The sequence below is a fragment of the Peromyscus eremicus genome, chromosome 7, assembly GCF_949786415.1.
Source record: "Peromyscus eremicus chromosome 7, PerEre_H2_v1, whole genome shotgun sequence".
NCBI lineage: Eukaryota > Metazoa > Chordata > Mammalia > Rodentia > Cricetidae > Peromyscus > Peromyscus eremicus.
The window spans coordinates 56908591-56934023 of NC_081422.1; the positions used below are offsets into that span (position 1 = coordinate 56908591).

The 25433-nt window shown below is 51.2% G+C and overlaps 1 protein-coding gene across 4 annotated transcripts in view; it reads right to left on the reverse strand.

The window, feature by feature from the left end:
* Window positions 1–10709: 10709 nt before the first annotated feature.
* The window catches only part of Coro2b (coronin 2B), a 62380-nt gene continuing 47656 nt past the window's right edge, over window positions 10710–25433 (reverse strand). For all 4 annotated transcript variants that reach the window (XM_059268058.1, XM_059268057.1, XM_059268056.1 and 1 more), the window contains 9 exons: window positions 24299–24448; window positions 23251–23415; window positions 22218–22334; window positions 21032–21136; window positions 20079–20175; window positions 18695–18807; window positions 18315–18405; window positions 17977–18116; window positions 10710–12631 (listed from right to left, as the gene is read on the reverse strand). In XM_059268058.1, coding sequence (XP_059124041.1) covers window positions 12500–12631; window positions 17977–18116; window positions 18315–18405; window positions 18695–18807; window positions 20079–20175; window positions 21032–21136; window positions 22218–22334; window positions 23251–23415; window positions 24299–24448 — 1110 coding nt within the window. In that variant the 3' untranslated portion in view covers window positions 10710–12499. The remainder of the gene's footprint in view (window positions 12632–17976; window positions 18117–18314; window positions 18406–18694; window positions 18808–20078; window positions 20176–21031; window positions 21137–22217; window positions 22335–23250; window positions 23416–24298; window positions 24449–25433) is intronic.

A 25433-nucleotide genomic window follows, 5' to 3' on the forward strand; every position in this document is an offset into this window, starting at 1 on the left:
ATTGCCCGGATCCTACAGTGGCCCTAGGCAGTTAGAAAAGGGAAGCCAGAAGCTAAGGTCACCTCTTATCTGGCTGATCCCCAAGTCAGGACTGAAGTTTGGCCCTAACAGTCAACAGAACTGACCTCAGCTAGAGAGAAGCCTAGAGAAAATGTTTACCCTGATAACAGACAAGAACTGTGGCCAGAACACTTTCAGGTGTCTGCTGGACTGATCCTAAACACAGTGACTACGAGGCACCATGCAAATTCCATATCACAAACTAGGGCAAGCATCATGTGCCCCCACTAGCTCTGAGAATTCCCTAGCTCGGGTTTCTAAAGCTCCCTTTTAGCTGTCTTATGGTCACACCTTCATCTGTACCCCAGCATTGCCCACAAAGTGAACACAGACCACTCTCCTCTAATCCCTGTTCATTTGCTTCTGGGAGTGGTGGTGGGTAGCATTTATTGGCAATTTGAATATGTGTATTATATTGGGAAAAAAAGGTTAGGTTAAATCTTACCACTGTTCTTAAAGAACTTCCTTGCCTGGGGAGATGGTTCAGTGGTTAAGAGCACTTTTTCTTCTTCCAGAGACCTGGGTTGGGTTCCTAACATGGTACATGGTGGTTTACAACCATTCTTAACTACATTTCCAGGTGATGCAATGGCCTCTTTTCACCTCTGTGGGAGCCAGGTACACACATGGTACATACATTCAGGCAAAGTACTCATACACATAAAATAAATAAATCTTAAACAAATAAAAAGAGCTTAGAAAGCTTCTACAAGGTTTTTTAACTAGTATTTTTAAATTAATCCATTTATATGTATGTGTATTTGCTTGCACAAACTTATGTGCACCGCATGTGTGCAGTGCCCCAGAAAGCCAGAAGAGGGCCTCAGACTCCCTAAAATTAAAGTTACAGGTGGTTGTGAGCCACTGTGTGGGTGCAGGGTCCTCTGAAAGAGCAGCAAGGACCTTAACCTCTGAGCCATCCCTCCCGCCCCAGTGGGTTTCTTGTTCTGTTTTTTGAATTGAGTTCTTACTGTATAGCTCATGCTGGCCTCTGAGGGCAGATCCTCCTGCCCCAGGTTCTCAGTGCTAAAGCCATGGTGTCTGCCTCAGCCGGCTGTAGCTTCAGGTTCCTTCTCTTTTGTTCTTCCTCACTCCAGATTCCTGCTTATTCCCCAGACAAGAGTCTTTGGCTATCTGCTGTTTTTCCTCCCAATCCCTGTCCACGCCCTTACTCATCATGGCGTTTTTCCTAAACAAAGAGACTTCCTTCCCTCAAAGGAACTCTGGCCTCAGCTGATAAAATAGTAACTGATCTCTCCCATCTGCGACAACGTTGCCAAGTTGTAATGGTTGTGATTGCTCTTTGGCCTCTGACTTTCCTGGGACTTCTGGCCAGTGGTGAGAATGACACTCCTGTGGCTTTGTTCATCAGCCACCATCTCAGTGGAGCTCTTGTGGTTGAGGAGAAGGCTGGGTAGCTCCAGCTAACACATTTTTGTTTTATTATTGGTTTTTTAGTTTCCTGGCCAGACTTGCATTCATGGTAATACCCCTGCCTTGGCCTCCCCAGTGCTGGGATTACAGGACCCATCCCTGTTGTTTTTGTTTGTTTGTTTGCTTTGCTTTGTTGTCTGTCCTTCCTTCTCTTCCTCCCTCCCTTTCTTTTGTTGTTTTTGAGATAGGGTCTCAAGTAACCCAAGCAGGCCTCAAACTCAGTATGTAGCTGAGGCTGAACTTGAACTCCTAATCTTCCTGCCTCTGCCTCCCAAGTGCTGGGGTCACAAGCCTGAGCCACTATACCTAGTTAAGCAACACTGTCGCCCATTTTATGAAGGAAGAGCTAGAACCTAAACGCATCCAGTTGTTTCTCTGGGAGAGTTTTCAGGAAAATGGCAAATATACTCTACTAGTCAAGCCAGCGCTTTTGAGGGTAAACTTGCCATCTGTCCCTGTGAGGAAGGTCCGAGGAGACGGGCTATTTGGTAGACAGGTGTCACAGAAGTGCACAAGGGACAGACAGAGCTGTCAGCAGAACCTGTCTCTTTTTGTCACAGAGCTTGGAACGTCGTCTCCCTAGGATAACCATCTTGGCCTGTTCGGGAGGGATGGCTTGTTGTGGGATATTTGTGCAATGTGTGAAGATGTGTTGCTGTGAGCGGTGTAATAAAAAGCTGAAGAGCCAATAGTTAGGCAGGAGAGATAGGTGGGACTTCCGGGCAGAGAGAGATCTCTGGGAAGAAGAAAGGCAGAGTTGCCAGCCAGGAGTGGAGGAAGCAGAATGGGCAGTGTAAAGGTAACCCAGCCACGTAAAAGAATGTAGATGAAAGGATACGGGTTAGTTTAAGTTATAAGAACTAGTTAGGAACAAGCCTAAGCTAAGGCCGAGCTTTCATAATTAATAAGTCTCTGTGTTGTTATTTGTGAGCTGGCGGCCCAAAGAAAAATCGGACTAAAATGGCTGGGGATGGACCCTGTATACCACGGTCCTAGAGCCAGGGCTGCTGGCTCCCGAGACTTCCCCTCAGCCACGACTTCCTTCTCTACCAGCTTCGTTCACACCTGAGCCTCTTCAAGGCTTAGTTCCTACCAGCGACTATTCCCTCGGGAGCCATCCTCGATGGCCGGGATGGTGGCATTCTTCTGGGAACCTTGGTGACAACTCCTCTCTGCTTGGCACTACGAGCCTCTCCTAGGCAAGAGGCTACCAAACCCCGCTGATTGTGAAATGTAACTTCTCTTACCTCCCACCTCTATCTGAAGACACAAACTATAAAAAGTATTCTGACCTCATTTGCTCACCTGGACCCGTTGAAACCTCCCAGGGTTGGACCGGAAAGATGGGTCAGCGGGTGAATGTGCTTGTAGGGTGAGCCTGATGTCTCAAGTTTGGATCCATGGAAGTCGTGTACAAGTTGGTGACAGTGGCAAGTGTCTATAATCCCTGCATGACTCTGGCCAGGTTGGGCCTAAACAGGAGACTCCTAGCAGATTTCTAGACAGCTAGCCCGGAGTAAAACTACTGAAGATTCTCCAGGCCCGAAGAATAACTTCTAAGTAGCTTGCCACACTTCCCTGTCTTCAGCCACTCCAGGCTCACTGTGTGCCAGCTGCTGGCCCTCCCAGTGACTTTGGACATACATTTCTCCAAGACCTTTCTTTCTCTTTGGGGGATACCTTTCCTTTGCCCTGTGCAGTATGACTGCTCTAGTACATACTTATTGAACCACATGTACTTCCGGCCCCACATACCTGTATCTCTTGCTAAAGCAGTGATGGGTCTCAGTGTCTTCTGTTCCCCACTTGGGACAGGATCTCATATCCCAGGTTGGTCTCAAACCCACTCAGTAGCTGAGGGTGACCTTCACCTGTTGATCCGCACATGCCTGCCACACCAAGCCTGACTTTCCAGTCTGTTCTACCTCACTCGTACCTACCTCAGAACGGTTGTCTAGCAGATGTTGATTGAAAATCAGCAAAAGAACATCGTTCTCTAGTTTTGTATTATCATTTGTTTCAGTTAGGGTCTCTATTGCCGTGAAGAGACACCATGACTGGCTACTCTGATATAGGAAAATATTTAATTGGGGTTGGCTTACAGTTCAGAGGTTTAGTCCATTAATGTCATGGTGGGAAGCCTGGTGGCATGCATCCAGATTGGCAGGCAGCAGGAAGAGAGAGCAAGCCACTGGGCCTGGCTTGAGCTTGTGAAGTCTCAAAACCCACCCCCAGTGACACACTTCCTCCAATAAAGCTACACCTATTTCAGCAAGGCCACATGTCCTAATCCTTTCAAATAATGCCATTCCCTATAAACCTGGGGGGGGCATTTTATTTAAACCACCACATTATTAATTAACAACCCCCATTCCATGTGGTTGTAATCTCTTTGGCTATTTTAATGATCCAGTTGTATATGTATGGCGGGAGAAGGTGGTGAATGTGGGCTTCGGAAATAATCACAACTGTTGATTCTATAGTTCCTGAAGCACCTCCCTCCCATTGAAGCCAGCACACCTACCTGTCTCCCCCTTCCCTCTCTTCTTTTTTAAAAGACAGGTGAGTATTATTGTCCAGCTTATGCAGTGCTGGGGATCAAACCCAGGCCTTTGTGATGCTGGGCAAGCACTCTACCAAGTGAGCTACAACCCACCAAGCCTGATTATCAGATTTTTGATAGTTGGAAGGCACAGACAAATAAACAGTCAATATTCAACCTTTAGTTTTCTGAACAGATTTCAGAAGTTCATGGCTGACAGTTGGGGATGGGGAGCAAGCCTGGCCTCATACTCACTCAAAAGGTGGAAGCAGACTATTGGTGGTGGCACACACCTTTAATCCCAGCACTCGGGAGGCAGAGGCAGGTAGAGCTCTGTAAGTTTGAGGCCAACCTGGTTTACAGAATGAATTCCAGGGCTACACAGAGAAACCCTGTCTCCAAAAACAAAACAAAACAAAACAAAATAACAACAACAACAACAAAAAAAAAACAAAAAAAAAACAAAAAGGCAAAGTTTAGAGGGCCAGGAGTTCCATTTTTGGCTATGCAGTGAATTTGAGGCCAGCTTGAACTACTGGAGACAGTCTCAAAATTGAAAACAAAAACAAAGGTCACAGCTGAGACAATCTGCAATAGACTTGAAAGCCAGACCTACGACTCGAAGGAAAGGGCCCATTGCCAGGGAAGGGAGGTCATAGGGTTTCCGCTGCACACAGTAGGCTAGGGAGAGGGTAGATACAGTCAGTGCTCCACCCTCTAAAGGCAAGAGAGGGAGGGGGTTAGTGGGTAGAACAGGCAGAGACCATCAAGCAATGTACATCAAGAAGATCCAGGGAGTGGGTGAAGGAGGACTGCTCTTCCAGAGGACTCAGACTCAGTTCCCAATACCCACTCAGAGGCTTACATTATCTTTAACCCCAGTTCCAGGGCATTTGCCACCGTCTTCAGGCCTCCTTGGGCACTAGAGGCTTGTGGTGCCTAGCCATACATTCAGGCAAATGTTCATTAAAAAGCAATCCAGGTAACCCCAGGTGTGGTGGCACATACCTGGGATCCCAACACTTGGGGTCTGACAAAGGAGTCTGAGGATGGAGGATCACGAGTTTGAGACTAGCCTGGGCTTAGTAAGATCTTATCTCAAACATACAAGGACTGAGAGTTAGGCATGGGCAGTGGAGGCAGGGGGATCAAGAAGAGCCTGAGCCGCATAGTAAATTCAAGGTCAGTCTGGGCTATATATATGAAACACTGTCTCAAATAACAGCAAAGCAAATGAAAACCCATCTCCTGTGGAAAACAAACCGTGAGCTGTAGAAAATGCAGACATTGTGTGTGTGTGTGTGTGTGTGTGTGTATACATGCCATTTGTGTGTGTACCCTCAGGGGTCAGAAGAGGGCATCAGATTCCGTGGAGCTGGAGTTACAGCCAGTTGTGCGCCATGGGACAGGGATGCCAGGAGTGGAAATGGAGTCCTCTGAAAGAGCACTGCCTCTGAGCCATCCCTTCAGCCTCCCAGGCTCAGTCTGCTCGCCCTCATGCTGAGACATCCCCTGCTAATCTTAGTCCTTGCACACATGTGCTGCATATGCACTTAAGTTACATGCCAGACTGAATCTCTATATGAATTACACACTGCACTCTCTCTGAGACCAGCAATGGAGTCTTCCTTGTTCCCCAGTTTCAGCATCCAGCAGAGTTTTAGGATGTGGAGGGACATGTGAGGAGCATCTGGCTAAATAAATTTTTAATGAAAATTTCTCCAAAATCTCAGTAGGAAAAAAAAAAGGGGGGGGGGCTGAATTTATTATTTTTGCAAATGATTTGTGGGAAACTGTAAATTCCAGGCATCTTAAGAAGTCGATGGGAGATGATGTTAGGGAAGGAGACCCATGAGGTATGAGGGGACTTTCTAATCATACTGCTAGGAAGCCCCAAGGGGCAGCCCCGTCTTTCAGCGATAAAAGTAGCCAGCAGGGTTGGGTTGTAGCTTGGTTGGTAGGGTGCTTGTCTAGAATACATGAAGTCCTGGGGGTGGCTCTCAAGCACGACATAGGTCGGGTGTGGAGGCTCATGCCGATGATCTCAGCACTAGGAAGGTGGAAACGGAGGGATCAGGAGTTCAAAGTCATCTAAGTCATCTTCAGCTACCTTTTGAGTGCAAGGGCACTTTGAGCTCCAAGGAACCCTGCACCCCTCCTCGCTCAGGAAAAAGAAAGCACTCGGCATATATTTTACATCTGATCTGAAAGGCAGAAAGAAGCAGTCTGCACATTTTCTAAGACTGTCTCCTTTTCCTTTTTGTATCTCAAGGGACATCTGCTAAGCTCCATGGCGTGTCCCCTTTGATAGTGGGGGGTCATCTCAATTCATCTCTAGTTCCACTCCCAAGCGTTCTCCTAATGTGTCCCTTGTGCCCTCTGTCTCCCTCAATCAAGGTCAATTCCATAGCTCAGCACGCTCTCTCACCCTTATCCAGGCCACTGCCCCCCCACCCCCACCCCCACCCCGAGCTGGACCTGGTGTCGCTGCTGCTTCAACGACGCCCTTTAATCCCCTCCGGTCGAAGCAGCCGGACTAGTATCGCTTCACTCCAGGCCCTTCCTCTGCTTCTCATCCGAAAGGGGTGCAGCCTCTCGGGCTGGCTCCACCTTCATCTCTGGCCCTGGACACTTTGTTTTCCAGGGCGGGAGGCAGGGAACTGGGGAGGACGGCTTCTGTTTCTCTCACCAGCAGCTTCCTGGAGATTGCGTAGGCTGGAGCTGGCGAGCCCTAGGACTGGGCTGGGCGGTGACCCTGGGCTACCAGGGTCTGCCCTGGACCCCTGGCTCCTCCTCCCAGCTCCTTTCAGCCCTCCTCTTCTCTTTCCCTCTCTGCCCCAAACCTCTTGGAACAGCGGAGTCTCTGGGCAGAAAGGGCCCCTCCCAGTTATTGTCCCAGTGGGAACCTTGCTCAAGGTCACCGAGCAGGTCAGATCCGCGCTGGGACTGGAAGCCAGCCTCAGCCTCCTTCCAGCTCCCAGGCAAGCAGGCGCGCAGCCCGCTGTGACAGCGGGATCTGAGGAAGGGGGAGGCGAGCGCCCTCCTCTGGCCGCTCTCTGAACGCCGTCTTCCTGGACCAGGAGCCTGCGGGTCACGAGAAAGCCTCCCTCACCCGTGCCTGGGTGGTTCAGATCTGAGTGACTGCTTTGCCAGAAGGCCCCGGTGGTCTATGTTTGGGTCATTCATTCAGAAGTGGGATGAGTGGTCAGAAGGCACCCAGCTCAGAACAGTCTATAGGAAAGCCATCATCTACCACCTGCTGGCTAGGTTCGAGTTTCTAGCAAATTCTTCCTGGTCTTTGGCTCTTGCTGGGTGATCGCTATGACCTTGAAATCTAAGATCTGTATCCTCAGTTCTCCGCCCCCTTTTCCCTCTCATTTAGGCCCTCATCGTTTAACCAGTTCACACCAGCGTGTGTGGTGTGGTGGAGTGTGTGTGTGTGTGTGTGTGCAGTGCTCTGGGAAATCAATGGCTAACCTTAAGGGATGGTGCTGCCAGGCAGTGACCTCCTAGGACCCAGGTGTCAGGGAAGGAGTCAGAATAAGGCTAACATTGTCCATGTTGCTGAATTGAAATAGCAAACTGCAGGTTATTTCAAAATAGAAAACATTCCCCAGAACTGGGAGCTTGTTGTCCCAGAAGGAGCCACACACACACACACACACACACACACACACACACACACACACATACACACACACACTTCCTTCCTCTGTGCCACAGGTCCACAGGCCCCAGGGCATCTAGTCATTCTTCCAGTGGCCAAGGTTAAATGTCTGCCGCTGCTACATGCAGCCCCTGTAACGGCATCTTAGTTCTTCCAAGCTGGAAGGCAGGGCAGGGCTGGGGGCTGTTTTCAGTATGAAATCATTTCCCACAGTGAAGAAGCAGCCGGGTTCTGCATGCGTCCACTGACAGTCTTGGATGCCTGCCCAGTGCTAGGAGTCTAAAAATGCCTGAACCCATCTTGAGATCTCAGGAGACTGGCCTAGGAGCCAGCAACCCCCCCAGACTGATGACCACCGTATCTTGAACCCATCCCAGAGGGAAGCTCCTCCACGCTCGGTGCTCTGTGTCCTATTGATGGTTAGATGCCATAGACAGATATGGCTGGAGTCCCTGAGGCTCAGTGCCCAATACTCAGTTATCCAGCTCCGTTGGTGTGTGCTAAACCAAGTAGGAAGTTCAGTCAGGTTTCAGGGGAGCACAGGAGTTCTAGTCATGCCTAGGAGAGGTACCCTTGTCTGTAGAGACATAAAGGCCTATTCGTAGAAGAGAAGGATCTGGAATTTAAACCAACACCTCCTTACCTGGGGAAAAAGCAAGAATAATATTTGGTGGGAAGCAACGGAGGTGGTTCAAAGGACCGGGAAGGGCTCCCTCCCCTCTCCATCTTTAAGTAATTAAAGCTGTGTGGTAGTTTGAGTCATCACTGGTAGAGAGACCAGCATGACAGACTAGGCGTAGAAGATATCATAGCGTAAGAATTAAAAAAACAAAAACAAAAACAAAAAAGCCCCACAAGGTCTCATGTAGCTCAGGCTGGCCTTGAACTCACTTTATAGTCAAAGATATTCTCAAACTCTTGGACCTCATGCCTCCACCTCCCAAGTGCTGAAATTACAGGCATATGCTATTGTGTCTGGTTTATGCAGTGGTGGGGACCAAACTCAGGGTTTTCGGCGTTCTAAGCAAGCACTCTGTTGAGCTACATCCCCAGCCCAGCATGTAAGAATTTAAGGACACATAGGTAATCAGTGGGAAGCTAATTATTCAACAAACAGAGTTTGGAAAATGGGCTACTGAGGGGGAGGAGGCACAGGTGATACTGACCTTAGCTAATTTACCATTGTAAGTCATGGTTAAAGAGTTGTTCTGCTGGGCTCAGAATGGGTGGGCCAGAGTGGCAGACAGATCATCTTGTTCACTCATTTACCTTCTCCCCTGGGCCCAGGCAGGATAGTCTCAGCCAGGTGACGGCTCTATCTTTCCTGACATCTGATAAGAAGGAGCTTACATGGACCATACTCTGAATGGATTCAGGATTCCTTAAAACCTAGGCTTTGATAATTGACCTAGAAGCAGAAACTCCAGGAGTATCTTTGCTCAAACTCACGTTCGCCAATGCTGCCTTCGGGCCTCACAGGAGCCCCTACCACTTCCCCTTTCCCTGACGAGCTTGTTTGTATCACTTGTGCCAGGCACTGGGCGGTATTGGGAATCTGTCCATCCTCTCAGCAGCTGGCATCATGGAAACCACAGGTGTTTGACCAGGAAGGGCCCCTGGGAATTGTTCCCACCCCCTTATTGTACAGATAGGGAAAATATTGCCCAGTGCAGAAAAGTGACATGCAGGATTTCCCACAATGGGGCCAGAATGGATCTAAACCCTCATCTGCCCAATGTCCTGTCACAGTTCCCCTACAGTCTTCTGATGCTCCCCACTTAAGCTTGTACTAGTTCCTCTGGCTCCCTGAGTTACCTGTGGCATCCCCTTGGCAAACTGACAACCCTCTTCTCAGAGAGGCCTGGCTTGGTGAGGGAGTACTGGTGTACTCAGCTTCTCTGTCCCTAGACCCAGAAAATCCCCATCTTTTGGCTTCTTCATGACACTGGTTCAGTGACCTCGGGCACATCACTCACTGTTCCACCAATACAGTAATAGGACCTAGGGAGTCAAACACATGGACCAGTCTCTTACAGACTATGCAGTGCCATTCCAGTGTAAGACACTAGTCTTCCCAGACCCCAACACAAGACTGGATACTGAACAGACATGGTCTTCTATAGCCCAGGCTGGCCTTGAATTCCCTATGTAGCCAAGGTTAACTTTGAACTCCTGATCTTCCCCCACCTCCCAAGTGCTAAGATTACAGACATGCACTACCGCCCCCAGTTTATGTAGTGCTTATGACCACATCCAGGGCTCCATGCATTCTAGGTAAACGCCCTACCAACTGAGCTACACCCTAGTGTAGACCTCTCCTCAGATAGGGTCTTGGGGTATATCTCAGCCTGGGCTGGAACTCTTGATAATCCTCCTGCCTCAACCTCTGAGTGGTAGAATTATAGATATGAGCCACTATACTTGGCCATAGCAAATACCTTTTGAATAGCTGTAGGAAGCAGTTCATTTAAAAACTGTAATATTTGTGTGTGTGTGTGTGTGTGTGTGTGTGTGTGTGTGTACAAGTGCACAAGAGTGCCATGTCAAGTGTGTGGAGGTCAGAGGACAATTAGAGGGAGTCAGTTCACTCCTCTTACGACTCAGGTTGTCAGGTTTGGCGGTGGGTCACTTTTCCTGCTGAACCATCTCACCAGCCCCAGAACACTAGTTCTGCATTGGGGGTGATTCTGATACCCCCAGAGGTGCTGAGGAACATCAGGGGCATTTTTGTCTGTCAAAACCATGTAGAAATTGCTGTGACATCTGATGTTAGGCCAGGGACATTGATGAGCACTCGTACGGTGCACAGGGCAGCCCCCACAGCAAAGCACTGTTGGTCCCATGATATCCAAAGTGCCAGATGAACGGAACATGGCAGGAGAGCTGTACAGACGTAGCTGTCATCCCAGAAAGACAAAGGAGCCGTGAGTGTGCAGCTAACCATAGAGACAAGGTGGTGACTAAGTAAGGTCTCCCTGGGGCTAAATGACATGGCCATGCCTTGGCTTGATAAGTGAAAACATTTTATTTCAATTCTATCCTTGGGAGGCAGCATAAATAATCACAGAAGACCACAAAGGTCAATGGAGAGAAAGAAAGCTCCGGAAGTGTGGAGGAGGCGATGAGAGCTGGCAGTCTAGCTGTGGTGGTGCGGGAGGAGACGCCGCTGCAGCAGGCTGGGAGCAGGAACCATCACTGGGTGGAGAGCAGAGGCCCTAAGACTGTGGAATCTCACTTCCCGGCTCCCCAGCAGGGCCTCTGGGGTTGGGAAGTTTTGCAGGGTGGCCACAGAAAGGGCAAGCAAGGAGTGTCCTGTGGGTAGCAGATCCCAGGCCACGACAGAGATGCCCACACCTCTGCCCAAGTGGCGGGGACTGCTGTGACATCAGTGCTTCTGAGCTCCGTGTGGTAGGTGGGGAATGGAAAGAGGGAGGGGAGAGGGAAGAAAGCAAGCCTGCAGAAGACCCGAGGGGATGTAGCATCTCAGAGCCGAGTGCCTGAGGGCCACTTCCCTGTTTCTGTCACTGTAAAGTAGGGCAGATGCAAGAGTCGGTGAGATCCATGTGTCACAAAACTGGGTAAACTTCCAAGTGCTATGTGGATGGAGTGGCTGTGGTCATCCTGCGTGTGTAAGGCTGAAAGTGGCTGAGATAGCAGGGCTGGAGTGGGAAGGGGAAGGCGGAGGGAGATACAGGCAGACGGCATCCCTGGAAGCCATCAGACCCTTGCTCTGTCTGCCCTAGGGCCAAGCTCTACCCTTCTCAACCTCAGCTTCCAGGAAGAGGCCTCATCTCAGATGGAGCTGGGGGGGGGGCCGGGGGGAGTGAGAGCAAAGAGTGCAGGCCAGGAGGGTCCAGGGGCACTGAGTGTGAGGGGCCTCAACCGGGCAGTATGGCGTGTTGGCACTACTGGTGTTGGGCAGACAGTAGAAATGGCTTCCAGTTCTCATTCTGGGGAAGCCTACACAGGGATTGGCATCTCAATAGACTGGGAAAGGCCCTGGCCAGGGCATCTGGATGCCAAGGGTACTTGGCCTGCTGCTGCCCCTCTGGGTGATTTTGAAAGTTGAAACCTGATTGCAACCCTCAGTTCTGTGATTTGACAAGTGGGGCCACTAATCCCTACCCTGCCTGGATCACAGATGAAACGGAAAAGGGGTGTAAAAGAGCTTTGAAGAGAACCACGGGGAAGGCAAGGGGTCATTATGGCCTTGGACAGCGTCCTCTTCATTCCCTGAAGACAAGGGGGGTCGGGGAGAGTTCAGAAAGAAAAGGGCATGCTGCCAGGTGCTCACCGCTGCGTGAGATGAGCAGGGCTTGTGGGGCAGCTGGGAGCAGAATGAGGTGGGAGGTGGGCAGAGCACTCCACCCTCCATCCAGCCTCACTGTGCTTCAGAAGTGAGGCTGAGACCCGGAGCAGCTAATCCCTGCGTAGGTGGGTCCTGGCAGCCCCTCTGCAGGGGACAGATTCAAGTTCTAAGTCAGGCTGTAATCCTGCTCTCTCCATCCCTTGGAGAGCATCCTCAAGGGAGCCAAGAGGAAGCCTGGCTCCCCGGGGTTGCAGGGAAAGAGGCTGCCAGTCAAGGGCGGGCTCTCCAGGAGAGGCAGGGGGACTGGTATTAGCATGAAGTCAGGAGGTCAAAGGTCAGCTTCCAGTTCTTGAGGTGGTAGGTAGGGTCTACCGGCTGGTCCCCAGCTGCAGTCCAGGCCCGGTCTCTGGGCTCAATAGATGAGGGGCAGTTTAGGGACCAGTAGAAACAACGGAGAGATTGGCTTGGAAAGCAGCCCACGGAGGGGCTAACAGTTCTTGGGGTTGTTGCGCAGGTTTTTCAGTTCCAGCTGGAGCTGACGGAGCCGTATGTCCTTCTGGGCCAGCTCCTCCTTCAACCTCCGGATCTCATCCTGCTGCCTGAAGAACATCCTGAGGAGCTGGGGTGGAGCAAGGGGTTCAGGGAGAGAGCAGGTGAGGAGGACTCTGGAGCACCAGGGCTCTTAGACATCCCACCCCACCCAGGCCTGCCCTGCCTGTTCACCTTCCGCATGCCTCCTGCCACCCTGGGACAGCCAGCCCAGTGCTCCCTGCAACTATTCTCCAGGCTCATCCCTCCAGGGTTCCTATCTACCCTTGAAGTGAGACTAGAAAGCCTACTGGCCAAGCAGACCTGCCTGAGGGAGGCCAGTTTCTGCCATCTCAAGCTCGCCCCTTTACGGGTCTGAACCCGAAAACTTTGTTTGAGACAGGGTCTTACCCTGCAGCCCACTGTCATATAGCAGAGGCTGGCTTCGAACTCCTGACCCTCCTGCCTCCACTTCCCCTTCTTTTCTTTCTTCTCTCTTTTCCCTCCCTCCCTTCTTCTTGCCTCCCTTTTCCTCTTTCTTGTAGTTCAGGTTGGCTACATTCAAACTTGCTACATGGTAGAGGATGGCTTGCATTCCATGTACTCCTGCTTCTGTCTCATGACTGTGAGTGCTGGGGTTACAGAGAGAGGTATATACCACCCTGCCCAGCTCCTAATGACTTTCTGTTGTTTGTTTTCAGACGATGTTTCTCTGTGTTACCCAGGTTGTCCTGGGACTCGGATTGTAGACCAGGCTGGCCTCAAACTTGGAGATCCGCCTGCCTTTGCCTTCCAAGTGCTGGGATTAAAGGCATGTACCACCATGCCTGGCTTAGACTTTTCTTTTTAAGACAAAGTCATAGCCAGCTGGCCTCAAACTCACTAAGTAGCTGAGCCATGACCTTGAACTCAGGATCTTCCTGTCTCTTCCAGGTGCTAGGATTATAAGCATGTGTCTCGGTTTTTGCAGTTGCAATGTAGGGGGCGACTGAACCCAGGGCCTGATCTGTGTACTCAGTTCCTCTTCTCTTCTTGAGGAAACCGAGGGTACAGAATGGTGCTTAGCCTTAGCGATGGTGGTGGTGGTGGTGGTGGTGGTGGTGGTGTGTGTACTACAGAGCTCAGGGCATGCTGGGAAAGTGCTGTACCACTGAGCTGTTGCTCTAGTCCTAGAATCTTGTTTAAAACATGAGACCGTGACTGAAATACCAAAGTCTGGGCAGTGGTTCAGTTCCTGGCAAACATGGATGGGCAAAGCATTGGTATTTTGGCAGCCCCTCATGCAGTTGACTCCCTGGATCTACCAGATTCTTGTGGCTTCAGTGAAATATTCTAACAGACGCCCACAAAACAATGAGTGGGAAGCAGGCTGCTGGGGAGCCCCTGCATTTGAGCATGCCATGAGGAGCAGCCAGTAAGCTGCATTTCCCCGTGGTCTCTGCTTCCGTTCCTGCTTCCCAGTTCCTGGCTTGAAGTTCTGCCCTGACTTCCCCCAGCGATGGCATGTGATGGAGAAGTGGAAGTTGAATCAACTCATTCCTCTCTAACTCACTTTTGGAAACAGTGACTTATCAGAGCCATAGAAAGCGAACTAGGACCCCACCGCCACTGTGGTGTGAGACTCCAGCATGAATTCCATTTGATACTGCATGTACTTTTGCCATTTAATTAGATATAATGTATATTGATGAGGTAAGTACAAAGAATTGCCATTTCTATAAAAAAACAAGTAGAAAGTCTTGCTAAAGTCGATGCTTAAGCAATTGTGGCAGAATCCAGAGTAAGGTTGATGTAACCATGGAGACTGGTTATAGTGGCCTTCCACTTATCAAAAATCACAGACCTGAGGCTAGAGGTGGAGCTCACTTGGTAGAGTACTTGCCCAGCATGCACACAGCTTTGGGTTTGATACCCAGCACCATATAAATCAGATGTGGTGTCACATGCCTAAAATCACAGCAACCAAGAGACAGAGAAGGATAACTTCCAGATGACCCTTGGTTAAACAGTGAGTTTGAGGGCAGCCAGGGCTACAGGAAACCCTGTCACAAAATGAAACAAAACACCCTCATATATATATACATATATATATGGTACCTGTCTCAAAAGTAGTTTGGGAGCTAGTGGTGGAGCACTTGTAATCCCAGTGCTGGCTGAGGCAGGAGGATGGAGAGTTGGAGCTTGGCCTGGGTTGTTCAAGGAGATCCAGTTTCAAGTCTCTTCTCTGAACTATTGAATGAGAGCATATATTTTATGTTTCGAACAAAAGCCAATGGTTTAAAGAATTCACCACTTACTTGGTCGTGGTGGTACAAGCCTTTAATCCCAGCTCTCAGGAGGTAGAGGCAGGCAGATCTCTCAGAGTTCAAGGCCAGCCTGGTCTACATGGTGAGTTCCAGGAGAGCCAAGGCTATACAGAGAAGTCTTGTCTCAAACAAACAAGCAAGCAAGCAAACAAACAAGAATGCCTCACTTCTTTGATTCCCTCCTTTCATTGATTTTCCTTGTTTTAAAATCAATTAATTAATAATTAATAATATTATTGGGTGGGGGTTGCTGAGGCAGGGTCCCATTATATATAGTACAGGCTAGCCTGGGATTTGAGCTACTCCTGCCTAAACCCCTTGAGTGTTGGGACTACAGGCTTGTAGCCCAGGCTAGCTTTGAACTCACGGCAGTCCCACTGGCTTTGCCTCCCAGTTTCTGGTATTATATGCATGCACCACCATGCCCACTTCAAAACGTGGCTTTTTGAGGTACAATTCACAGACCCTCACATCCACACATTTTCAGTAAAGTTACTGAGATAGCCAACCATGTACCTTCCCTCCCTCTCTTTTTCTCTCTCCCTTCCTCTCTCTCTCTTTGTCCTGTTTTTGAGACAGAGTCTTATTCTGTAGCCTAGTCTGGCCCAGAATTCACTATGTAGTCCAGGCTGATCGTGAATTCATGGCAATCCCCCTGCCTCAGCCTCTCGAGTGCTGGGATTTCAAGCACGTACCAGCACGGCCTGCTTACGAGTTATCTCCTTGTCCTTACTTAGGTCACCGTGTTCTCCTTTCAAGCCCCTTTTTCTCGTTGGTTGCTTCTGAGCTTTTGGAATGACTACAGCCATGGGTAAAGGCGGCTCTGCAGGGCCTGAGTTACTTCTTCCCAGGATGGGAGAGGTACAGCTTTGCTACGGGAGGGTAGTGGACTCTGCCTCACCTGAGCAGAGAACCTGTGAATGTTTCCCCCGTCCTCAGTTCCATCCAGATGGACATCCTGGTAGCCGGATGTCACTCCGTTAATCCCCTCCAGCCCTCCCTCTCCACCCTCAGGGCTCAGACAGAGCTCCACCTCTCACTGCTGCTCACCTGGGCAATCTCAGCAACCCATGTTTCTACCTCCAAAAGGCAGAGTACTTAACGTTTTAAAGACTGAGTATTAAATATAAACGAAACTAGGAAACGTAGCACCAGGAACTCCCCAGTACCTGTCATCCAGCTTCACCCCTGCTCCAACTCTCTACCACTGCCCTGTGCTGCCCTCCTCCTGGGGGTTATTTTGAAAAGAACCCTGTTTATCACAAGACTTCATCCATTCTAGAAATCTCCCACAGCGGCACACGACCCCACATCCCTTTCCCTCCCTCTCCCGGGTGTCTAGCTCAGGCTGGATTCTACCTCAAAAGCACTCCGATTACAGGTGTCTATCACCATGCCCAGTTTATATGGTACTGGGTATTGACCCTGGGTCCTTGAGCATGCTAGACAAGCATTTCACTCGCTGAGCCCCAGCCCCAGCCCACATAAACACATTTCATGCCTGTGACCAAATGCCTGTCTTTTAAGGCAATCCCTGAGGTCGAGTGCAGTCTAACTTTTACTAATGATGGTGACAGCCCACCTTTGTGGACCAGCAGCCTAGTCTAAGTTGTTATTCTCTTCCCTCGAGACTGAACGGGACCTAACAGTGTCAAGCTAACAGGGCACCGCAGGAGCGATGATGTGTCTTCCCCGGATTAGTTAACAGAACTGTTTTGGCCTCCATCTTGGACTCTTCTTACTCTATGGGAAGCTGGCTGCCATGTTGAAAGCCAGCATGTAGGGAAATCCACATGGTGAGGACAGTGAGGACTGAGGCCCTCAGTGTGACAGCAGCCATGTGAATGAATGTCCAAGCAGGTCCTCCCTTAGCCGGGACCTGGCATGTGACTGCAGGCCCCGCTGATAGAACTGCAGCTTCATGAGTGACTTGAACCACAGGCACCCGGAGATGCTGTGAGCTGACAAACCTTTGTCGGGCATTGGGCTTTGAGTGCACCCTAGAGTATTGGGTGTTTTCACACGGTTTCCGACTGGTGGTGCTGTTTGGGAAAAGGCTGTGGGACCTTTAGGAGGCAATGCCTCCCTGGATGAAGTAGGCCACTAGGGTGAGATTAGAAGTTTTATAGCCCTGCTTCACCTCCTGTTCACTCTCTGCTTCCTGACTGTGGAGGTGATGTGACCGTTGCCTCCCACTAATGCTGCCATGGCTTCCCTGCCATCGTGGACTGTATCCCCTCGAACTATAAGCCCAAGTAAACCCTCTCTGCTTGCTCCTTCAGGTATTTTGGTTCCAACAATGAGAAAAGTAACTAATACATGGGGTGAGGTAAATGTGCTCTGGGGTAATTTATTACATAGCAATACAGAGCTAACACAGCCAGCCTCTTTGAGCACCTAGCTCAAAGACTACTGGGTACTTGTGCATGATCTCTTAAATGTCACAGCTGTTGGAAAAGTCAGGAAACTCACTCAGTCCCAGCCGGAAAATTGCAGAGCCAGTATTCACACACAGAGGGCCATACAACCAATTACTCTTCCAGCTGCATCAGGCCAAGGGCCTGGCACAGAGCAGGCATCCCATACTGCCAGCTCAGCTGAGCTCTGTTGGCATGTGGGCCTGGGGGTATAGATTGAATGGAGATGACTTCAGAGGGCATGGTCAAGAACGGCTCAGCTCCAGCTCTCCCAGAATGGGCTTGCATCCCTTCTAGACGGTACAAAAAGCCTTTCATAGACCTCCAGCCTCTTCCACCGAGGCAGGAAACACACAGACCATCAAGCAGGAATGCAAGGCAGGCTCTGATGATGAGGCCTAGCTGGATCCTGTTTGTCGGTAATTTACAATCCTCAGAACAACACCTGACAGTAACACCCCGTGGTGGATTCATGAGGAGATGTTCAACCCCTGTGCTGGTGAATCTGAGGTTAGAGGGGCACAGATCTTTCTGACTTCTCAGACTCTATTCACTGAGGTCAGAGGCAAAGGAAGCCAACCACACACTACTTACAGAATTTGCCACTGAAAGAAAAATGTCCCAGAATAGACCTGGCTTCCAAGCCCGAAGCTCATAGTGGTAACAGAAAGGCCTGGCTCTTCCTGAGCTGCGGGAGAGACCCTGCACCTTACCTCGTTTTCTGTCCTGGGTGGGACATTTTCTAATAAATCTATGCCATTCACGACAACACTCTTCTTTTCTCGGATGGGGGCCTTAAACACCACTTTTGAAGACTTCTTATAGCCTTCCTTCAAAGACATCAGCACAGGATCTAGGAAGGCAAGGGAGACAGTGTCACATAACAGGTCGGACTGTAGAGTGAGGGAGCCTCACTGCATTGAGCTGGCTGTGTGGGAGGGAGGGGACATCTGGACGGGGTGGGGATCATGCAGAGGAGGCTGGGTGAGCTAGGGAATGGTAAAGCCTGCAGCCTCTTGGGCTCTTCTGTGGTGCCTGCCTGCTGAGGTACCTCGGTTGATGCCTCCCAGCCATTCATCTGGGGTCAGAGCTGGCTCCGTGCCTGGGGTCATGGGGTAAATGTCTTCTTGGTAGGAATCTGACTGCATGAAGGAGGAAGAAGAGAAAGGATATCTGGGGACTGCTGGGAAAGCCCTTCCCACCCAGCCAGGCACACCTCTGTGCTGTCACTGCCCTCCTCAGGCCTCCCATCTAGAACTGTCCCCTTTTTCGCAAACCAACCACCCCCACCCGAGAGTGTCCTCCACCCTCTACCCCAAGTGGAGCCTGAATATTCTAGTCTGCGACACCTCTTTTATCTGGGTCCCTCTTGGCTTCTGGTTAGTAAGATTCAGCATGGGGCCCTTTGCAGCCCAGCCCAGCCCCACTCACCCTCCGGGGCACAATCATGGAGATAGGCTCAATCAGGCCCTTGAGTGTCACCAGCTTGTAGAAACGGAACACCTCACAGGCGGACACATCCAACCCATGCTTGGGCATGACGCCTACGGAGAGATGCATGGCTTTGTGGGGATCTCTTTGTCCCTGCTCACTGCCTGATGTTCTCAGGAAGAAAGCAGGGCAACGATCCATCCAGGACAGAAGGTGGCCATGATGTCTTGAGTCAGCCTCTGACTCTAGATGGTCACTTCTTTGTGTGTGTGTGTGTGTGTGTGTGGGGTGCCATGGGCAGAGTCAAGATCACGTATCTCAGGCTGGCCTCAAACTCAACATATAAAGGTGTAGCAAGGCTGCAGGGCCAGGACCTTCTGGGGTGACCTGTCTTCCCTAAGCCCTAGGTCTCAGTCTGCAGAGGACAAAATGGAGGGCAAAGCCATCCCCCACTCATCCAGAGGTTTCAATACAGCCTAAGAGAGGGCGTCCGTTGTTTATCTTCTAGAACCAGCAGTACATGTGTGTTTCACTAGCCGTGATGTCCCCAACAGCTTTATCTCCTGAACAGAAGGAGGCGGGGCAGCATAGTACTAAGAACTCAGCCTGGGGTTTCACAAACTGGGTTTGAACTGGGACTCTTTTCCCAGTCAGGAGTCCTCGGGTGAGTCACTAACTCTGAACTTTTTGGTTCTTCGAGCAGAAACAGCCCTGTGTGAGGTCATCAGAGAATGAGGCACAAGACGATTGGCACTTGTCTGGCAGCATGACAAGGGCAGGCAGCACACATGTCTCTCCTGTGATGTGAGTGTGAGTGAGGGTCTAGGTCTTTCCCACTGGAGTGGAAGCTGCTCTTCCAAACAGAATTCTAGAATGCCCTCCCTCCCACATAGCTCTCTTTCTCTCTTTTTCTTCATTGAGACAGGGTCTCGGTTCACAGCCCCTAATCTGGCCTTGAACTCACAGTCTTCTGCTTCCCTCTTTGAGTTCTAGGATCCTAGGAAAATGGTGAACTTCTACCTGCTCTGCTGGGCCGGGCCAGGGCTGCAGCTTGGGGCTGGAGTCCTGGCTTCCAAGCCACTGAGCCACCTTGTACCATGCGAGTCCCACTGTGGAGTGAGTCTTACCCGTGTCCTGCAGGCTGCTGCTGGGCAGAGATGGCCAAGCTAGTGCCATGAGTGACAGCGGGCTACAGGGGCAGCTGACCGGCTGAAGCAGCATCTGTGGGTCCCATTCCCACCTGGCCATGGAGTGCGGCTTTGGAGTCTGACTACTGTGTAAAGGGGAATATGACGCACAAGCCAACGCCGTCTCCCGTTCTGCACAGAGCAGCCCTGCAGCCTCTTTGAATGCTAGGATCCTGGGAAACCCTCTGGGTCCTTACCTAGGCCTTTCTGTGGGGCTGGGGAGCGGAACTCCATGAGGTAGCTCAGGTAGGGCTTCTCCGTGCTGATCTCATAGTACCGGATGTTTCCATCCCCCTGCGGGTAGCAGAGAGGCAATGAGGATGGAGGACAGGGTCCAGCAAACCCAGCCCCAAGGGGCTATGGAAAAGAGCTGCCCTTGTGCCTCAGAGGTGGCCAGGAGACCAAGGAGACCTGCAGTTTAGACCTTGGTAGCTCTTCTGGAGGCAGGGGTGGAGATGGGATGGTGTGTATGTGATATGTATGTATGTGTGCTCACGGTGTGTGTCTGTATGGTGTATGAGATCTGGGTGATATTGTGTGCAGTGTGTATGTGTGTGGCATGAGTACAGTGTGGTATGTTTGTATAGTGTATATATGCTGGGATGTATAAGTTGTGATGTGTGGTATGTATGTGATATGGCATGTATGTATGGTATGTGTGGTGTGGTGTGTGGTTTGTATGCACTGTGGTATGTATGTATGGTCTGTGTGACATGTACGTATGGTGTGGTGTATAGCATATATTGTGGTATGTATGTACAATACAGTCAGTATGTATGGAACGTGTGTGGTGTGTACACTGTATGTGCAGTGTGGTGTGGTTGGTTTTATCGTGTACACACAGTTTTTCTGACGAGGCCATATTCAAAGATCTCCTGACAGGTGTTTCACCTTCTGCCCCTGGTCACTGTCTACATGTCAGGGTTAGATCTTTATTCCTCCATGCCAGCTTGTCTTGTAAGGAGTTCTCAGTCACCAACATTTCAGTGAAAACGAGAGAGGTGTAGATGGAAGTGGTAAGAGCCGGGGCTGGACTGGCTCATGGGAAGCCACAAAGGTTAGGTTGGTTTTCTTAGGGGTAAGGCAAGAGTGAAGTTCTAATGGGGACTGGAGCCCCCCACTAACTGGCAGCCCTCCCTCAACCCACTACCTTTCCAGCCAGGTAGAGCATGTGGGTGTCAGCATCATAGAATGGGAAGAGGAGGCCGGAGAGCCCATCAATTTCCTCCTCGATCATCGGCATGGACAGGTCCTCCTGTGGGGAGCAGGGTGTCAGTCAGTCTGCAGTTAGGAGGAGGGCACGTCTCCTTCCCACATCCCAGCACAGCCCCTTCTTTTGAAGACTCCCCAAGATGCTGAAAAGACATGGGTTCAAAGGAAGGCTGGAAGTATCTTGCAGGTGGGCAAGGCATTGTCTGGAAGCCTGTCTGGTCCCAGGCTCCATCTCCTGAGGTCTCTGTCCGATCCTTACTGGTGATGCCATAAGAGGCTGACTGTGCTACCAGGGACCTGGCTTTCTGAGGACCCAGCTGGCCACTCCTGCTTCTCACCTCGTGGCCTTCTAGCCCACTCCCACTCTACCTGTAGAACCATAGGAAGCTCTCCTCGGGGCACAGCTAGGATGCGACTGGAAGGACCCGAGGAATGGGTTTCTGTCCTCTGTGTCGCTGAGAACAGAAAATGGGCCTGTCCTCAAGCCACACAGGGCGTTGGCATTCACTTCAGCACTCACCGCTGCCCTCCAGGCCTGGTCACTGGCCCATTAGACTGCTCTGGCAGAGGGGGAGGTGGGTGAGAGGACACGGGAGGGGACTGCACAAGGGTGCTCACCATCCTACAGACCCAGCCGGAGACCAGCCAGGCCTGCTGGATGGTGCAGCTGGAATATAGGCACGGATACATGCCAATGGGCATGGAGCTGGGGCAGTGGAGCTAAGCTGAGCTGTTTGTAAAGGGAAAAACGATGACTCAGTTGCTTGGGGGCTCTAGGGGCCCCAGAGCATGGTGTGGGTGCTTATTTAAATGTATGCCCATGTCCAGGAGGTTTGTGAGCACCATCTAAGCCCCACCTGAGGTGGCCCTGTCCCGTCCACTCTCCACACAGGATGGGCCAGGGTGAAGACTTTCGGAAACACCACTTTCTTGGTCTCTTCCCCCACATGGGCTTCATCCCAGCCCTTTTCTAGTACATTCTCTGTCCACCTGCATGGAGGCCCCAGGCACCCATACCACAGACTTCACTCTACCCTTGCCCCATCTGGAAATCAGAGGTCCCGGGAGCTCAGATCTAGGCTGCCTGCCCCTCCAAGCCATCCTGCTGCATCCCTGCGGCTGACCTGGTCCCAGAGGGCGATCTGTCTTGTGTTCCACCTGGAGACCCCTGTCGTGAGGAGCCGCTTCATGTTGCCCAGGAACACTACCCGATTCACTCTGTGGTTTTTGCAGTTTGCCTCCTGGTGGGGACAGAGACCATAGGTGAGCCAGGACCCTCAGCACGTGGTTCTGAGGAGAGCGGAATGGGATGGCAGTTCCCCCAAGAAACCCGTGGAATTAGGAAGCATTACCCAGAGCAGCGGGAACAGGGAAGGGCTAGGTTAACCTTCACTATCCTCCTCAGGGGACTACATCAAGGACTGTCGCCATGGCATTTCTTTTAACCCACACAACATCTCCTGGAAAGAATCATCCCATCCTCCTGCCTTTGTCTTCAGATGCTGGGATCCCAGGCATGTACCACCATGCACAGTTTCAGACAGTGCTGGGGATCAAACCCAGGTCTTTGTGCATGGTGGGCAAGCTGTCTATCAACTGCTCCTTCTTAACCAAGGAGGAGCATGGTGTCCCCTGTCCTGCCTATCCATATTTTCCATCTTCCAGAGCCGTACGGTTGCCATGTAGTGAGAACTCAAGAAACCGTCATTGGTTATTCCCAAATAGCACTCAGTGCTTTTAATCTGAGACTCAGGGACTAACCTCACCACCAGACTCCCCACGTGGAGCCATCTGTGGACCTGGACCTGTGTGCCGTTTGCCCCAGGATCATCCTGTGCAGGTGGCTGGGCAGTGAGTCCAAAGTCCCCTCCCTCCGTACCCATGATGAGACTTGGTTAACCCCCTGGGACTCAGGGACAGAAGGCCTATTGCGGCAGGCTGAAGAATCCCATTTAGAGGAGAGGTCACTGTGCAGGAAAGAGTCCTCTGGTTCCTTTCCACCCATAACAAATCAGAAGTCCTAGAGGCTGAGAACGGCCCTAAGCCGACAGGCTGACCAGCAGGTGTGGGTAGGGTGCATGAGCAGGGCTCCAGCACAATCCCTTTCCCCCACAGACCCCAACACCTCCTCCCCGTCAACAAAATGTAGAGCTCCACCTGCAGCACCCGGCCGGAGCGGGGTTCAATCACACGGAGCTTCTTATCCTTGCACGTGGTGGTGAGCAGGCTGCCATCTGTGTTGAAGGACATGCAGAGGATCACGTCTGTGTGGCAGTCAATCATTTTCACTGGCTCGCCTATGTCCAGGTTCCAGATGAGGACCTGTGGAGGCAGACATGCAGGAGGTAAAGTCGGCGGCGGCGGCTGTGGTCCCGGGTGCCTGTCCTCCACCCACACCAACAGACCCTGGCAGGAGCTGCCTGCACATGGCCTGGACTATGTTGGGAGGCAGGCACACTGTCAAGGGTTCTGTTCAGAGAGGCAGATGCAGCTCAACTACACTCCGGTGTTCGTCATCACCCTGACAGGATCTACAAATCACCTAGACGACAAGGGAGTTTTTGGACTGGCTTAGCTGAGGTGGGAAGCCCTTCCTCACATGGACAGCACCACTCCATGGGCTGCAGTTGAATAAAAAGCACCAGCATTCATCTCTCTGCTTCCTGACCACAGACGCAGTGTGAGCAGCGGCCTCATGCTTCTGCTATCATGGCGGACTAGACCCTCCAACTGTGAGCCCAAACAATCCCTTCCTTAAATCGCTTCTTGTTAGGTATTTGGTCACAACAGCCAGAAAAATAACCAACATATATCCACTGATATCCCCCAACAGGTCCCCGTACCAGTCTTGGTTTCTTCAAGAAACAAGGAGAGACATCCATGACTGGCCCCTGATGACTGGCGTGCTCATTTTTCCTACCAGGAGGCACGGTCATCTCTTGGTTAGGAAGTTACCAGGCAAAGGATATGGCCATTCTTTTCTAGTCCCCAAAACTCCAGAGAAGACAGGAAAGATGCCTTAAGCCCCAAGGTCCCCCAGGACAAAATTGTGCACAGGAGATGCTCAGTCTTATGCAGAGCGAATGAGCGATTGAAGGAATGGACCGCTGCCAGTCAACATGCTTAGGCTATATCCCTTGCTCTCCCCCCATCCCTCCCCACTGAGCAAGCTCTAGCCAGGCCGCCCCACACCCGGGTCCCACACCTTGTAGTCATAGCCAGCACTGAACAGAATGTTGTTGGTTGTGGGGTGCCACTCAACCAGGCCCACACGCCGGCTGTGTCCGTGGAGCTCCAGGAGAGCCTCAGTCATGTTCCGCTTCAGCCCGCCCTCAGGAATCTCCCAGATCCGCACCTGCCGAGGAAAGAGTCTGGGCATTAGCTGAATGAGCAGGGGTAGGGAGGGCCACAGATGGCCCTGTTCCTAGGTTGCTGAGGGAGGTGCCTGCTGGCTCAGGGTAGTGGACAGAGACTTGGGGGAGGGGCTAGTGTTAGAGATGGCAGAGAGCATGCCTCTTTGGCCTCAGGTGTTCTCTTCTGCTGTGTCTTCAGACAATGAACATTGTTTTCACTTTTTTTTTTTTGGACAAGATCTAATGTAGCTCAGGCTGGTCTCACTATGTATCTCAAAATGACCTGAAGCTCCTGATCCTACCACCACCTCCAGAGTGTTGAGATTACAGCAGTGTGCCTAGTTTTACCACATCTGTTTTATGGGTTGCTGGGGATTGAACTCAGGGTTTCATGCATGCCAGACGAGTACTCTACCAACAGAGCCACATCCCCAGCCCCCAGCATGCTGTTCTCCTCCTGACAAGCTCAGACTGTCCCAGCAGCTTTTAGCAAGCGCCAAATTAAAAATCTGCCTTTGTTTTCCCCCAGCAACCCCCCACGAAGAAAATCTGCCTCTCCTTCTTCTGCCTCAGCTTCTCTGTGTGTCCTTCAGGGTGGGCCCCTTACTCTGTCCCTGACCCTGGATGGACATCTGGGCAGAGGGAGGCTCTGGTCTACGCTAGGAGATAATGGACTCAAGGGCAGAATCCTTGAGGTCAGTCTAGAGGTCAGGCCTAAGCCTGGATGATGGAGCTGCTGTTTGCAGTCTTGTGGATGCAAAAAAGCAGAAAAGGATGGTCTGTGGAGAGAAGGATGGACCAAGAATGGTCCAGGTGGAGAGCTCCAGAGAAGAGCACACACAGCTCCAGAGAGAGGCGCTGGGCCGCAGACAGACCTTGTTTACTGATACCCGCCCCAGTGGGCTTCGATGGCTCCATCCAAGCATGCTTCTGGATCCTTGCCATGTCATCTGCAAGGCAGTGTGTGTGTGTGTGTGTGTGTGTGTG